Source organism: Osmerus mordax, chromosome 9, assembly GCF_038355195.1.
Source record: "Osmerus mordax isolate fOsmMor3 chromosome 9, fOsmMor3.pri, whole genome shotgun sequence".
Classification (NCBI taxonomy): Eukaryota; Metazoa; Chordata; class Actinopteri; order Osmeriformes; family Osmeridae; genus Osmerus; species Osmerus mordax.
Window position 1 is genome coordinate 13777552 of NC_090058.1, and position 17102 is coordinate 13794653.

At 52.9% G+C, this 17102-nt stretch overlaps 1 protein-coding gene across 3 annotated transcripts; it reads right to left on the minus strand.

Moving 5' to 3' along the window:
* Positions 1 to 1082: 1082 nt before the first annotated feature.
* Positions 1083 to 16011, minus strand: rab11fip5a (RAB11 family interacting protein 5a (class I)). 3 transcript variants are annotated; one of them, XM_067242750.1, is made up of 6 exons: positions 15420 to 16011; positions 8999 to 9498; positions 8177 to 8735; positions 3955 to 6585; positions 3208 to 3349; positions 1083 to 1545 (listed from the first exon to the last, which is right to left on the minus strand). In XM_067242750.1, the coding sequence occupies exons 1-6, from the start codon at positions 15794 to 15796 to the stop codon at positions 1288 to 1290; spliced, it is 4467 nt and encodes a 1488-aa protein (XP_067098851.1). In that variant the 5' UTR covers positions 15797 to 16011; the 3' UTR covers positions 1083 to 1287. The 3 variants fall into 3 exon arrangements, 2 of the variants coding, with proteins under 2 accessions (XP_067098851.1, XP_067098853.1); XM_067242752.1 differs by having other exon boundaries at positions 15668 to 15782; XR_010877389.1 differs by lacking the exon at positions 1083 to 1545 and having other exon boundaries at positions 3212 to 3349; positions 3897 to 6585.
* Between the last annotated feature and the right edge of the window lie 1091 nt (positions 16012 to 17102).

Consider the following 17102-nt stretch of genomic DNA (forward strand, 5'->3'; position numbering starts at 1 on the left):
TGAATACTGAACAGTGACTCTGGATGTCTGCTCCACACTCTTCAAGGCTTGGCTTGGGATTTTTTAACAGGAATTTTCAGCCCATTTTCTATTGGTATGTTTACCACTGAACTTGGTGCAGTTATCAAAATAATATAATGAGAAAGCATCTCACAAATACGCAGCCCCCAGACACAGGAGTAAGATGCGTCATTCAATGAAGTGCTGTAATGAAACAAAACTATTCACATTGACCAAAAACCCCAAATAAGGCAGCGTTTGGCATTTCAGTACGACATATATGCTGTAGATACACGGTATATATCCCTTTTGTAACACACCTGAAAGCACTAAGCAGTATGCGTGCCTGAGCTGAAGCATTAGGGAGATGTTGGGGGGCGGTGGCAGGTAGGGTTGGGGGGGGGGAGAAGTGGGGTGGGGGCAGGTATGGGGGGGTGGAGAAGTAGAGGGGGCAGTTAGGGAGTCGGGGGTGACAGGTAGAGGAGGGGGGGCAGGTGTGACAGACATGGTGTCTAGTACCAGCGTGTTTGTGAGCATGTTCTTCAGAAACAGCACAAGGCAGAAGCGGGGGCTGGGAGAGGCTGAACCCCGACCCAACACGGTGATGTGACACGGGGGGTCGTCGTCGTGGCAAAACCAACCCGGCGTGAGCTCCCCAGCAGAGCCTGCACGACTGGCAGCAGCGTGTCATCAAGGCATGCCCGTCAGAAGACGTAAAAGAAAACAAGCCCAAAAATACATATATAAACGCACACCTTTCGTGCATCAACAGTCGAACTATTCGCTTGCTGGCTAAGAACACTTTCTGGATCTTGCTGCCCCCAAGGATCGTTTCCTTCACCACTGCAAGTGACGTGAGGGGAACATTCATTTGGTTTGTAGCTACTCAACGGTTGCTGCTCACGACGGAACGTTTGTTTGTCTTTACAGTTGTGACAAAGTGATTCGTTTTTACAATCATAAGTATCGCAAAGAGGATTCAGGATTTTTGTTTAAGCCGCTTGAGCCAACTCTTTCAGCTGAACACCAACTGCTTTGACCTGAAGCAACCTGAGGACCCACTCCCCCACCCACCCACCCACTCAGCACGGACGTGTTCCAGCACAGGAAAGCATGCCAACACAAAGACACATTTCTCATTGCTGGAATCTCTAGATCAAAAAGGACAGCACAGCAGTGAAAAGACTAGACAGCCGTGTTTGTGTGTGTGTGATTGTTGGGCGTTGGGTGCGGTGGGGGTGTTGGAGTCGGCGGGTGCAGGGGCGCCGTGCCGTCCTCGGCCCAGGGTCACTTGAGCTTGGTGCGTACTTGCAGCAGGGTGGGTGTCTGCTCCATGATGCGGACCAGCAGCGTGTCGATGTAGTCCTCCAGGTCTCTCACCTGGGGCTTCAGCCGGCGCAGCTCCGCCTCCCTCCGCCCCAGAAGGGTGCCCTGGCGCTCAAACTCCGCCCTCTGCCTCTCAAGATCCGCCTCCCGCCGCAGCAGCAGCGACACCAGCTCGCTGTGGGTCAGGTGGTAGTAGGACCCCGCCCCTTCTGTCAGTGACTGGAGAGAGAGAGAGAGAGAGAGAGAGAGAGAGAGAGAGAGAGAGAGAGAGAGAGAGAGAGAGAGAGAGAGAGAGAGAGAGAGAGAGAGAGAGAGAGAGAGAGAGAGAGAGAGAGAGAGAGAGAGAGAGAGAGAGAGAGAGAGAGAGAGAGAGAGAGAGAGAGAGAGAGAGAGAGAGAGAGAGAGAGAGAGAGAGAGAGAGAGAGAGAGAGAGAGAGAGAGAGAGAGAGAGAGAGAGGGAGAAGAAACAAGGGAGGGAGGGAGGAAGAATAAATGAGCGAGAGAAAGATACAGTTGTATAAATGCAGGGTAACAACGTTCAGCAGAGAAACGTGTTGAACAGTGTTTTGTGGAGTGTGTGGGGTGAGAACCACTAGCCTGTGTGGGGTGAGAACCACTAGCCTGTGTGGGGTGAGAACCACTAGCCTGTGTGGGGTGAGAGCCGCTAGCCTGTGTGAGGTGAGGGCTGCTAGCCTGTGTGAGGTGAGGGCCACTAGCCTGTGTGAGGTGAGAGCCCAAGCCTGTGTGAGGTGAGAGCCGCTAGCCTGTGTGAGGTGAGGGCCGCTAGCCTGTGTGGGGTGAGGGCCACTAGCCTGTGTGAGGTGAGGGCTGCTAGCCTGTGTGAGGTGAGGGCTGCTAGCCTGTGTGGGGTGAGGGCTGCTAGCCTGTGTGGGGTGAGGGCTGCTAGCCTGTGTGGGGTGAGGGCTGCTAGCCTGTGTGAGGTGAGGGCTGCTAGCCTGTGTGGGGTGAGGGCTGCTAGCCTGTGTGAGGTGAGGGCTGCTAGCCTGTGTGAGGTGAGAGCCCAAGCCTGTGTGAGGTGAGAGCCGCTAGCCTGTGTGGGGTGAGGGCTGCTAGCCTGTGTGAGGTGAGGGCTGCTAGCCTGTGTGAGGTGAGGGCTGCTAGCCTGTGTGAGGTGAGAGCCCAAGCCTGTGTGAGGTGAGAGCCGCTAGCCTGTGTGAGGTGAGAGCCGCTAGCCTGTGTGAGGTGAGAGCCCAAGCCTGTGTGAGGTGAGAGCCGCTAGCCTGTGTGAGGTGAGAGCCGCTAGCCTGTGTGAGGTGAGGGCCGCTAGCCTGTGTGAGGTGAGGGCCACTAGCCTGTGTGAGGTGAGAGCCCAAGCCTGTGTGAGGTGAGAGCCGCTAGCCTGTGTGAGGTGAGGGCTGCTAGCCTGTGTGGGGTGAGGGCTGCTAGCCTGTGTGGGGTGAGGGCTGCTAGCCTGTGTGAGGTGAGGGCTGCTAGCCTGTGTGAGGTGAGAGCCCAAGCCTGTGTGAGGTGAGAGCCGCTAGCCTGTGTGAGGTGAGAGCTGCTAGCCTGTGTGAGGTGAGGGCCACTAGCCTGTGTGGGGTGAGGGCTGCTAGCCTGTGTGGGGTGAGGGCTGCTAGCCTGTGTGGGGTGAGGGCTGCTAGCCTGTGTGGGGTGAGGGCTGCTAGCCTGTGTGAGGTGAGGGCTGCTAGCCTGTGTGAGGTGAGGGCCACTAGCCTGTGTGAGGTGAGGGCTGCTAGCCTGTGTGGGGTGAGGGCTGCTAGCCTGTGTGAGGTGAGGGCTGCTAGCCTGTGTGAGGTGAGGGCTGCTAGCCTGTGTGGGGTGAGGGCTGCTAGCCTGTGTGAGGTGAGGGCCGCTAGCCTGTGTGGGGTGAGGGCTGCTAGCCTGTGTGTGCTCCCCTACCTTCCTCCTCTCTGGCTCCGGCCCGGCCAGCTGTCCGCTCCTCCCCGGGTGGATGGTGGATCGAAGCTTCTCCAGGCCGCTGGCCAATGCCGAGCGGCCTTTCTCCTCCGCCGGCACGCTCAGGGGCTTCACAGCATGGGGGCTGAGGGGCACAGAGCAGAGACACGGGTGAGACAGCAGCAGCCACACACCTCAGGGGAAACACCTCTTTGTGATGCTGCCATGTCATTCAGCACACCGTCTTAGAAACATGCAGTTAGACACAACCTCATGCAACCACCCCCAAAAGCTTGTGTATGTAGATCCATCACCTTGAAGCAAGAAGGAAAAATGAAGGAGAAGGTTGTTAATATTTATGTCATTATAATGGAAACCCGGTTGTTAACACCCTGTTAACCTCCCCCCCCCCCTCCCCCATCACCTTGGTGACAGGCCTGTGACTGTGGGATTGCTACCATGGCCCGTTAGGAGTAGGAAGGGGAGAGATAGAGTGAGGATAGAACACATTTTTCCAGCTGGGGAAAAAATGTCTCCCCCTACTGCCAGCTACGCTAAGGTTGGAGAGCACTACCTGTCAGGGTTAGTGAGGGGGACTCAGGTTTTGAGGTACTGAGAGTGAGAGTATGTGTGAGGTATTGACAGAGAGAGTAACATTGATGAGTTGAAGTTCAGATAGAAATGCTTGTTACCGTGACTTGTGAACACCTGAGTCCCCTTGTCCTTCAATCTGAGCATGTGCGACCTCACCTGTTCTCCTGATTGGCTGCCTGCTGTGTGTCCGGGGGCAGCATGGCAGCATGCGGTGCACCAATCGCAGCGGGGACACAGGCAGTGGGCAGGGCCAGGCTGACTGATGACCTCAGCGTGGCAGGGACAGGGAGGGAGGGAGGAGCTGAGGTGGAGCTACTTGCGGTTAGAGGACAGGGGTTGGGAGAGGCAGGAAGGGAGGGGTCAGGTCGGACAGAGGAGGTGTCCAGGTTCACGCCGGGGTCGCTACCGAACGAGGATGACAGATCCTGGAGACCAGCCGTGACCGTGCCCTCGGAGAGGGAGCGATGGAGCGCCCCGGGCTGAAGAGGAGAGTGTTCTGAACGCTGGTCACCTGACCCGACAGCCTGGGTCTCTCTGACTCCTTCCTTCTCAGCCCCGGGCGGTGAGCGGCTCCCGTCGCTGGGTGCTCCGGAGTGCGTTTCTAGATGAGGTTCCGAAAGGCAGTCCTCGAGCAGGAAACGTGGTTGGAGAGCTGCGTCTCTCTCCTCATCCGCACTCATCCTGACAAGACTGGATGCTTCCGATTGGATGTGAACGTTACCAGACACCCTACAACCCTCAGACTGCTCCTCCTCTTCCTCCAGATCCCAGGGAACTGTGTTCTTGCAGCCAGTAACAGGCCAAGACAAAGCCCCCATCTCGCCGTCAACTTCCTCCCCACTCTGGGAGGGGAGTGTTGGGGGAAGCGTCTCCATCCTGTGTCTCTCACCTGAGAGGCTAGAGGCCCTGGAGGACTGATGGGAGTGGCAGGACTGGTACTGCTGTGAGTCGGCACTCTCGTACAGAATGTTGGGAGTGCCAGGGCTCAGGTCAAGCACTCTGGGGTTTAACAGCACGCCATCGAAACCTTGGCTAGGACTGGTTCTTATCTGGCTGGTGTTGAGGGAGTTGCTGAAGAGCCTGGCTGGTTTGGGAGGACCCTGGATAACGCTGGGCATCCCTGAGGCCATGCTGAGAGGAGATGACTTCAGAGGGCAGCCGTCGCCAGGGGAGGAGGTCATGATGTAAAATGAGGGTGTGGTCAAAGAGTGGTCATCATCTGAAACGGAAGCGTTTGCCTCAACATCGTTCGTTGTGACGGAGATGGAAAGCTTAGCATCCTCTGCAGAACCAGCAACTGAATCTTTCATTTCTAGGTTAGGGTTCTTCTCTCTCTTCTCTCCAGGCCTCTGTGTAGATGGAACCCCCAGCCTTGGCTCGAAGGAGACTGGGGCTGTAGAGCCTGTCTCAGAAGATGTGGGATCTACTCCTACAGGACCAGGGCTGGAGGTGATCTCCTCCTCCACCAGCCTGTCTACTCCTACAGGACCAGGGCTGGAGGTGATCTCCTCCTCCACCAGCCTGTCTACTCCTACAGGACCAGGGCTGGAGGTGATCTCCTCCTCCACCAGCCTGTCTACTCCTACAGGACCAGGGCTGGAGATGACCTCCTCCTCCACCAGCCTGTCTACTCCTACAGGACCAGGGCTGGAGGTGATTTCCTCCTCCTCCTCCTCCACCAGCCTGTCTACTCCTACAGGACCAGGGCTGGAGGTGACCTCCTCCTCCACCAGCCTGTCTACTCCTACAGGACCAGGGCTGGAGGTGACCTTAATGTGCTCCAAATCCAGGCCTGCACGTGGGCTTGGGGAGCTGAATGATGGGTGTGTGTTGGGATTTTCATGTGCGTTAGTGGACATCTCAACAGTGTTGGCAGTGAGGATAATATGCTTGGTCTCACACCCTGACATCAGCTCAGGTGAGGTAGCAGCAGGATTAGTGGTCTTTGACCCATCAAGGTGTGCTTCAAGGCCGTTCTGGGCTGGGCTAACATGAGCTGACATGTCATGTTGTTGTGTGTGCAGGAGCTTCATGTGATTGGTGTTTCCCTCAGGTGAGGAGGAGGATGTGGATGCCATCAGAGTGGCACCGGCAGTAGGGGAGGGGTGGAGAGCAGAGTTTACATTCAGATGCGAGTGATGCGTGTGACTGTCTCTAGTCCAGGGTCCAGCCGCTGCGTCCAGCATAGGGTGAGTTGTGTGCGGCCCCGCCGTGTCCTGTGGGCCGCAGTGCCCGTCAGCTTCCTCTGGAGACTTCAACCTGTTCGCAGCAAAAGCTTCGAAGGAGTCGTCCCACACGACTTCCTGTCCCACCGCAGCCCTGCCAGACGGGGAGAAGGGATTGGACGATCTCTGGCCGGTCAGGTTGTTGTCCTCGGACGGGATCGGCGGGAGGGGTCGTTTCCTGACTCTGACGCTAGCTTCCTTCCCGCAGTGCCCCTCTGTGAGGGGACGTTCTCCGAGCAGGGTGGGGTTAGGGTTACTGGGGCTGGAGGAGGGGGGCGGTGGGGGGGGGCGAGGGGTAGAGCTGGAGGGGTAAGGCAGAGGGGGCAGAGCCGGTTTTATAGCCTTGTCAGCCAGAATGTCCTCGTAGAAAGGGTTACACTGCAGGAGGGGGAGGAAGGGGTTGGAGGGGGACATGGGGGTGGGGGGGCTCTGTGAGGGGCAGAAGGGGTTAGTGTGACGTAGGGTCCCCAGGGAGACAGAGGAAGGAGTTAGCAAGGGGGCAGGAGGGTGTGGGGTGGTGGGGGACTCTGAGCTGGGCTCTAGTTTAGTGGACACCATCAGGCTGTGAAAGGAAGGAACACAGTCCTCTTAATAAATGCTGTTTGTTCACACTACTCACCTAATGTACGCTCCCCAAAATACCACTGAGAAACAACCCACAGTGACTCCATCATCAGTGTCATCTTTGTTTATAAATCCTCCATATCTGCCCCATGCCTGCTCCCTCCTCCAGTCTGCCCACTTATTCATATTCACACAGATTGCTAGATCTAACTATTTATTGAATACCCCCAAAAAACATGTTTCTGTGGTGACTTAAGGTTTAGGTAACGCCTCAGAAGAGAAAGGGAAATTCAAATGACCACCCCAACCTTAACTCAAACCGATGCACATATAAGGCGTTTTGTGTGTGCTGTTTGAAGTACAGTAGGCTAACATAGCACTGTGGGCCTTCAGTAGGCAGGCATGGGTCCAGTACAGGGCTGGGATGTAAGCATTTCCCATTGGTGCAGGGCCTACACTGGAGTAGCAGAGGGGCCTAAATCACCCTGGTGAGGGCAGAGCAGTCACCGAGGTGTGACTTCAACTGAAAAGGTGGGACTGATTAGACATCCTGTTTTCGCAATGCACTAGTTAACACACACACACACACTTAAATGCACGATTAACCACATTGCATTTTATAGGTCAGGAAATGGAGCCATGCAGTTGCTATACGGAAAACAAAACATCCTTGTCACTTACTCCTCCTCAGCCTGTCATACCCTGCTGAAACACAGCTCATGTGTGGTTTCAATTTCACACATTTCCTGTCCAGAGGAGCCAGACCCCACCCCTCTCTGCACTGCAGTTGTGTGATGTAACAAGAGCCTTCTGCTGGGGCTGAGAACATAGCTGGAACCTGGGGAAGAGAACCCCGGTAGAACCTGGGGAAGAGAACTATGCTAGAACCTGGGGAAGAGAACCCCGGTAGAACCTGGGGAAGAGAACCCAGCTACATCCTGGGTCTGAGGCAGAGAACCTAGCTAGAACCTGGGGAAGAGAACCCCGGTAGAACCTGGGTCTGAGGCCGAGAACCTAGCTAGAACCTGGGGAAGAGAACCCCGGTAGAACCTGGGTCTGAGGCCGAGAACCTAGCTAGAACCTGAGGCTGAGGGAGAGGCGAGCTTCTGTGATGCCATGTGTGTACCAGCTTCATACCCTGCGTGTGCATGCCAGGACGTCACACACTCCAGACCCAGACGATGTGGGGAAACCTAAATGATGACCATGGGAGATGGGTGTAGCTAGGTGGTTAGAGCGTTCCACTGCAGATCAAAAGGTTGCAGGTTAGAATCCCCCCTCCCTGTACATCGCTTTGGATCAAAGCGTCCCCTAAACACCTTACTATTAGCATGAGTACAATGATCGGTTAGCAACAAGGTTCTTTGGCCTAACTTCCTGCTGTCCCCTATAGAGAGCTCCAGATGAGGCCAGTGTGTGATTCAACCAGACTCAGGTGACACAGACTGCAGGTGGTGGACCAAGGCCCGCGGGCCTGCTAGCTCAGTTCAACCTAACATATTCATTTATTACCTGGCCTGCAAAGAAACGAAAGAGTTGTCAGCAGCACTGAACGCCGTTGTGTTTATACTTGGTTCCGCTTGCCTCACCTGGGTTTGCTGTGGGAGTCCTTTGATCCGAACCAGCCTTTCTGCTTCTCCTCGGCAGGGCCGCGGGCCTGCTCCGACTCGTCCCGGCTCTGTTCTCCTCCCGCAGACTCCTCCCTCCTGTGAGCGAACACGTTCCTCCCCTGCTTCCTGCCCTGGCTGTCGGCCTCCACGGCGGCGAGGGTGGTGGCGGCCACCCGCTCCAGGAGCCGCTCCTCCTCCCCCAGCGCCACGCCCGCCTGCTCCAGCGCCGCTGCTATGGCCGCCTTCTCTTCATCGCCCGCCTTGTCAAACGACCAGCGCCGGCCATCCCCTGCCCGCCCCCCGCCCGGCGCCTCGGACCGGGCACGCAGGTTCTGCAGCGACACAGACAGTGGAAGAGACTTCTGCAGCGGCCGCAGAGACACGGAGCCTTCCTCCGAGACCGCCACCTGGGATTGGCTGTCGTACACGTGGTTTCCGTTGACGGGCGGCGGCGGCACAGGGAAGGAGATCTCGCCGGTCTCCTGGCTGAGGTCGCACTTGTGGGGCGACAGCTGGGGCGAAGTACCGGCCGTGTGCTCTGTCAACGGGAGAGGAGACGTGAGCGGATTAGACACATTTAAATAAAAAGTATACCCAATATACAGCTCTATACTGTGACACTACTGTAGGTGAGAAGGCTTGAATAATAACGCTAATAAGTATATATATCTATATATATTTCCAAATGGAGAATTTAAACTCAACAAGGTTTAGTAATTCTCCATGTATCTACATGCTCCCTACGCTCACACACACATTTGCGTGTGCAGTGTGTGTCATCAGCATTCCCGGCGGCCTCACCAGGGCTGTTGTCGGTCAGGTTGCTGCTGTTGCTGGGCGAGTTAGACAGGTCTGACACCACCACGCTGATGCCTGCCGTGGGGCTGAGGCTGCCCCCGCGTGACGACGACTCGCTGCTCTCCGAGCCCAGCGACGTGCTGGAGCGCGTGTCCGACGACTTCCGCAGCTTCCCCCTCAGGAAGAAGTTCCTCATCTTGCTGCGGCGCCCCTCGCCTCCCTCGTCGTCCTCGTACTCCTCCTCGCCGCCGCCGTCGCTGGGCAGACGCGTCCGCAGCGTCCCGTAGCCCGTGGGCAGGACGGCGGAGGAGGAGTCCTCCTCGCTGCTCCTCTTCTTGCCCCTCATGCGGTCCTTCAGCTTGCCAAAGGCGGAGCGCTGCTTGTCCTTGATGGAGAGGTTGTACATGCTGGCCGTCAGGTTGTTGCGGGTGAACTGGATGGTGACCTGGATGTCTCCTCTCTCCTTCTCCTTCTTCCCTGTCTTGGAGTTGAGCTTGTACCACCTGGAGCACACAGGAGACGTCAGGAGACGGGGTTAGCACAGCCACTGTGTCAACATGCTTTTGATACACAATATGGCCGATGAATGTTCATACTTTGTCCTGCTCAGTGGATGAACGAAATCATTTGGCTGCTGAACCTAAACTGACAGTTTGACAACATTCCAAGTATTAGGAGATCTTGATGGAGGGATTTGTTTGTTAGTCCCTGTACCAATAGACAGAGGGTAGGTGGGGTCAACGGACACTGTGAATGACCTCTTTGTTTTTCTAAATTAGGTTAATCTGTCCTTACAACAGGGCACGGGGCTGGCGGGTGGGGGGAGTCTTACTGAACAGCAGACCCCCCCCCCCAAGGCCACCAAAGAGCGGTCAGACTTCCCATAATTCCTTGGGGCCGCTTGTTGTTGTCATTAGCCTTGGCAAGAGAACAATGACACTGAAACTCCCCTCCTTTAACTAACAATGAGTGGCCTGAATACTACTGGCCATGTTCTAGCAAACAACACAACCACCTTGCTTACGCGCACATGTACACACACACACACACACGTACACACACACACGTACACACACACACGTACACACACACACGTACACACACACACGTACACACGTACACACACGGCCCTCCTATGAGCACCGCTGCTTTAAACTACCAAGCAGCTGGCGCTAGTCAGACTGAGACAGCTATGCCTCGTGGGAAAGCCTTCCCTGGTCTGTTCTGTTCTGACCTGCAGATGAGGCTCAGCACCTGCCTGCTGAGCACAGCACCAGTGAGGGGAGCGACAGTACGGCACCATGACCTACTACACACAAACACACCATTTCCTGGTTTCACAGATCAGCGCCTTTAATGCTCAACCCTGTCATTTAAAAAGCCAGTTTCACAATGTTGGCTGAACCAGACATGGAGATCACTGAAGGTCAAAACATCCCCAGCAGAAGACAAACAGAGCAAACAGAGATTCTGATTGGGCAGAGATAACCCTGACATGAAGGCACAATCTTTGGCATGTGATGTAGGAGATCAGTCCCAGACGCCAGTCTCAAAGCCGCTAGGAGGTCCTGCACAATGACTGTAGTCAGACATGAGCCATGCAGTCAGGTGTACCTGCTTATATAAATCACCTGTCGTCAACCTATTCCCTGAACACGAACACACACACACACACACACACACACACACACACACACACACACACACACACACACACACACACACACACACACACACACACACACACACACACACACACACACACACACACACACACACACACACACACACACACACACACACACACACACACACACACACACACACACACACACACACACACACACACACCTGGCCCGACCTGACCTTTAAAGATATTCCAGAGTAGGCCTCTGACAGCAGAGAAAGAGTGTTATGAAAGAGTGGGCGTTGTTAGGAGCTGAGGAATGATAATACAGTTCTTCGTCATCTACAACCTACTGTACCCACACTGTACCGAACACCTAATCCACTTTAAAAACAGCCATCATGGTTGTATTCTTGGTCCAGCACGGCCACCAACACAAATGCATAGACTGCATTGGAACAAAGCTTGTTCTTGTTGGGTCTGTGTTTCTGAACAAAGCTGAACTTTAAGATAGGTAGCAGGTAGCACAGATGCCTGCAAGCTGTGGGCTTCTGTTACACGGATGGTCTGTCAATGGTGTCATTCCTCCCACTGTGGACAACACCCTAGAGGTAGGGCTCACATTCCAGAACGTTCCACAGAGCCTGGAATTTAGTGCTAGTTACCCATGAACAACACCGTCATAGTCTCTTCATTACGGCTCTGATCGTCCTTCCATTCTGCCTCTGCACAGCTCCCATAGTCATATAGACCCGTAGGTCTCTAACCCAGACCTGGGCTGGGTTAGAGACGTTATTAACGTTCATGGCTTCTCTCATACCTGAGCAGTGTTCAGATAACCCCCTCCCCCCTCATCTGGGAGAGACAAGGAGAATATTAAGGACAAGTCATGTCGACCATGATTCTTTAAAAGCACTGTCCTCATCATGCTCTCTTTGTTTCAGAGTAGAGAGCAAAAAATATCTATTTGTGGACGTGCAGCTGTGAGAGACCATATGACCAATTACGAAACAAACACAAGAAAGCTTGACTTGCAGTTCCTTATTTAGATGTGCCCTGTGCCTAGTCTGCTGTGTATTTGTAAACCACACAGAACCAGGCAGCAGCATCTGGAGGGGGTTGGGGCAGGTAGAGGGGACTGGGGTAGGAAGAGGGACTGGGGTAGGTAGAGGGACTGGGGTAGGTGGAAGGACTGGGGCAGGTAGAGGGACTGGGGCAGGTAGAGGGACTGGGGTAGGAAGAGGGTATGGGGCAGGTAGAGGGGAAGGAAGAGGGGATGGGCCAGGTAGAGGGGGTGGGGTAGGAAGAGGGGATGGGGTAGGTAAATGGGGTGGGGCAGGTACATGGACTGGGGTAGGAAGAGGGGATGGGGCAGGTACAGGGGAAGGAAGAGGGGATGGGGCAGGTAAGTTCCAGCTAGCCTGGAGAGCACTGGGAGTATGAGTTCTAGTAAACACATAGAACATTCCAGGGCCACGGAACACTTTCATATCTGCATCCACCATCACCTAAAAACAGGAAACCGCTCCTCCCATCCCTCGCAGATAGCATCTGCCCCTACTCCCTCTGATCTGCACCCAGGGAAATGAATCCCTTCCTGAGTGACTGCTTTTTACGCTAGCCAGTTTAGCCGGGCATGGCTACTGCCAGCAATCTTACAAGAGCAGGGGTATTCTAACTCAGACAACTGGTTTCCAGACTTTAAAAAGGCAGGTGAGATGACATTACAGTCTCATCCTCCATGTTCCCTGCTCAGGACCCAGGACTGCAGCCTGGCAGGCGCACGTACATGCACACACACACACACACACACACAGTGTTGCATAGAGAGGTATGGGTGTGAAGCCCTCGTGTCTAACTGCCTCATCAGCAGTGAAACCAGACTGGAAGAGAAACACATTCCCCATCTGGATGTGATCGAGTCCCTCCCTCACTCTTCTTCTCTCCTCTCCCTCGCTCTCCCTCTCTCCTCTCCCTCGCTCTCCCTCTCTCCTCTCTCCTCGGCCTCTCCCTCCCCAGCTACGTAGCTAAAATGTAACATACGAGGGCAAGAAAAAACACAGAATGTGTTCTGAAAATCACCCATTAGGCCTCCACTACAAGACCTGAACCGATTTACCTCCCCTGTTCTGATGCAGAACCACCTTGCACAGCTGCATTCAGAGGGACAGAGTATCTGAGTAGTTGAGCGTTTAAGCTTAGTCCAGATGGAGACCAGTCACTAAGATCTCCTAACGGATATTGTTACGTAACACAAACAGGACTATGCAAAACCAGTGACATTTCTGAAAACCTCTCAATCTTGTTGTTATTGGATAGTCTCCAGTCAGTCCCCTGCAAAGTTGCTATGGTATGCTACATTTGAGTGGGTGTGTTAGCTTGTATGTGTGTGTGTGTTTGCTTGTGGGTGTGTGTGTGTGTATGTACATCTTAGCTTGTATTGGTGTATGTGTTAGCTCTTGTGTGTTAGCTTATCTATGTGTGTGTGTGTTTGTGTGTGTGTGTGGTAGCTTGTCTGTGTTTTAGCTTGAGCATGTGTGTGAGCTTGGCTGTGTGTGTGTTAGCTTATTCTAAGGACAGTCTTCCTGTCCTGTCACTGAGATTGTACATTATATATGAAGCAGTAGGATGCTCATCTCATGCTACAGTACCAACGTTGCTCCACACACGCTAACACACACACACACACACGCTAGCAGACATGCTAACACACATACATGCTAGCACACATACACAATAATACACACGCTAACACAAATACGAGCGCTAACAGACACTCTAACACACACACACACACACACACATACAGGCTAATGCCTACCAGTCTGTTCTTGTGCTAGCCCTGGAGGCAGACAGACAGGCAGAGAGTACAGAGAGACAAATGGAGAGACAGGGAGAGGGAGACAGACAGGCAGACATCCAGCAGCAGACGAGGCAGGCAGACCCAAAAAGATGAGGGAGAGTGTAGATTTACTATCCATTTGAGAAACATGGGAACAACAATGTACATGGTAGCACAATCTACCTCCCTGTAGCACTGCTGTGTTCTGTACCTGAGAGCCTGCACCAACCATCCAGAGCACCCTACCCCTGCACCTCCCGTCCACAACACCTTCCTTCTGCAGAGGGAAACACCACCCTGAACTGCTGACTAGCACACAGAGCTGACTGTAAACTCAGACAGCAGATAGAAACCCCATCCACAGAGAATAACTATTCTACTACCATACACAGCAGCCTGCCAAAGGGATAGCTGTGCCTAGCTTATTTACATGTCTTCAAGCTGAAAGATGTCTTCGGGATCCCAGTTAGCCAGTAAGAGAGCACCTTTGGTATGTAACTTACAGGAAACATGCCGATATGAGACCATGAGGGATATGATAGACCAACACAGAGACAAAAAGAGACAGACAGACAATGCCACTGCTTCTATAGAACTATGGAACAGCTGGGACTTGCATCTCCTACAGTACAACACCACCCTCATCATCACCATGGTCACCTCCAACACCATCCTCATCATCACCATGGTCCCCTCCAACACCATCCTCATCATCACCATGGTCACCTAACCCACCACCCTCAGCATCACCATAGGTCACCTCCAACACTGCCATCATCCTCACGGTAGGGCAGGAACTAGGGTCGTCTATAAAACTCCCCTCAAGATCACGTCGATGACTTAGGTAGAGCTGTCTTGAGTTACACATCGATCAGACTAGTGACCTTCTCTGTGGTAGGGGTGGGCTGAGGGGGTTCTGCCTGCCGGGTCAGTTGTCATCACACGCTTCCCTTCTCTGGGAGGATCCACAGGGAGGGTTGGTGATCAGAACCGCTTGATTGGCTACTTCCACCTCCTGGATGGCCAGGACATGGGTTATCAAACTGTTTAATTCACATTCAAACCGAGGGGATTCCAAGCCAAAAAGATTAGACTTAAAGTATTCTAACAAAGTACAAACATACTCACTTACTGATAATTTTGATTAGTATGGGAATATACAAAATCCATACATGTTTCAGTACATGTCCAATTGTGTGGAAAAAGATACATGAACTGAAAATGTATGAAGCTCTCATTTAAGACATGTAAATTAAATATAGGTGTCCTCGGCCAGGCTAATCAACATTGGAGATACAGATGTAGCCTCATCAAAGAGAGACGAGCTCAGAAGTAGAATTTCTCATCGACTGCTCTTCCTGTGTGAGATTCATAAAAACGTGGGCTTCATAAAAAACATGTTATGCTCAAAATACCACATGGCTTTAAAACCATGGAACTGTTAGATAATCCCGGGATTGTGCCAGTCCCTAATCCTCTGCCCTGTACTGGGAAAAGCAATACAGGCATCGGAGAAATAACGTAAAAAGCTCATTTGTGAACAGCGCAGTACCGTGCATGCATGGTATCTGACTCAGCTCCACGTTCCAAGCGGAAAGTGTTTTTTTTTTCTCTCTCTTAACAGTCAACTGTACCCCTCCGCCCCAGACTCACTAACTCGTTTCTGTCTCCACGCAGAGGGCGTGACTGCAGAGGCCCTGTTTGATTGCAGCATTACAGTGACAGCTGTGTTTGGACCACCAGACAGTTGTGTAACGTTATGTAAACTCAAACGGTTACTGGTGTAAATAAGCGTTTTTTTTAATCTGTTGTATGACACTGTCGAATCTTTCATTAGGACAACAAAATGCCTCCTTAGAGAGCCCCGTGCCGGTAAGAGGCAGCGGTCATGTGCAGTATTGTTGAAGTACATTAAACGTGGGCTATTAATTACTGAACCAGGGAATATAACCTACTCGTTTCTCATGCATATATTGTCCTGAAAGGCCTTATCCAGTGGGATCACAGCTTGTCCGAGAAACACATCCAGACCGATAAGCGCCCGGTGCATCACCGTGAGGATCACATCGCTGCTCCCCGGGGGGTATGCGCTCCGTCCCCCATCCTCCAACACCCCCGGTAACAACTCGAAAGAACATTCCTCTTTCCATTCGGGAGAGGTGGTCTTTTCCACCACACAAGTCGAGTACTTCTCCTTCCCCACCTGAATAATGGTGTAGACGTCGCTGGTCCCGTGTTTGCCCTTGGCTCGCAACCCCCTGCCCCGCAGAACTGTCACCTGGACGTGTGTAGGCACCCATCTCTGATCGTCGTCTACATTTAGGGAGGACATGTCCAAACACGAACTACAGTGAGGAAGACGGGATCGAAACGAAACGTGCCGATGGTACCCGCCACCGTTTCCTCCTTGTCACGGTGAAAGCTGTGCGGACACGCTAACCCCGGGGGTGACAGTAGCGCATTATTGTTCTCCTCTGCCCAAAGTTGTTGGTATTGTTCAGTGTACAGTATTCTCGCCGGTGTCCCTGTGTTTCGCAGCCTTCCGCGGCGTACTCTAGCTTGTTGTTCTCGAAGGCGCTCTTCTCTCGGGCAGGGCGGACGGGCGCCCCTCTGCAGAATTGAAGAACCCAAAGCATTTGCCGACGTCACGCCTTTATCCTCCCTGCAGGACGAGGAAGTGAGCAACTACCATGCTTGTGGTGGTGAAGTTAAACAGAACGTGCAGTTTGGGTGCAAGATAGAATTAGATTTTGAGCGCAGCGATGATTGCTCTCTTCTACAAATGTGCAGAGCTATATGTACACTTATGTTAACACACAGACATTTACAGAGCACCAAACAATAATTAACCAGCTGTTTCTATAATGCTCGCAGGAATAGTGTGGTGATACCTATACTACTGAACAGGCCTAGGATAGATAATGGGTTTACACAAACCTATTATGTGACAGTTATAGTGTTTACTGCTATCACTGGGTATAACATCTAACACAATAGAAGCCTTATGGACACACAGACTGATGTTGTTTCTTAAATATATTTTTTGGGGAGTAATTTCTGCTTTATTTGTTCTGACAGTGACAAGAAAGGCAGAGAGAGACATCGAGGACGACATGTACAGGAAATGTCCAGGGCCAGAATCGAACCCGGGACCATGCAGTAAGGCCAGAGCCCACGTGGTATAGAGCTCTACCAGATAAGCCCTTAGATATCCTCAGATGAATGTGTGACAAAAACAAAAACAGCTGAAGATGGCCTGGTTTAACTGTGCACGCCCATAGCCTCCTATGGACTGACTTCACAAACACTCCTTGTTCTTAAAAATGACATCACAAAGAGCAGCATAATACATGTGTCCCAGCAGGAAAACAGTCTGCTCCACCCTGCAGCACACAGACCTGTCCCCGCACACACATGAAGGAGGGAGTAGTGAAGGGGGGGGGGGGGGGGGGGTTGAGTGGGGGCCCTAATTACTAATGCTGATGGTGTTGAATATTGTATGCTTACTAGTCTATAATGTACTTGAGGAGGCATATTTACTGCAGAATTCATCACCTTGAGTACAGTTCTGCACTGGTCATCACATCAATGCAGAATATTACAGAGCTCAGGGAAAGCACAGCTTACTTTCATAGCTG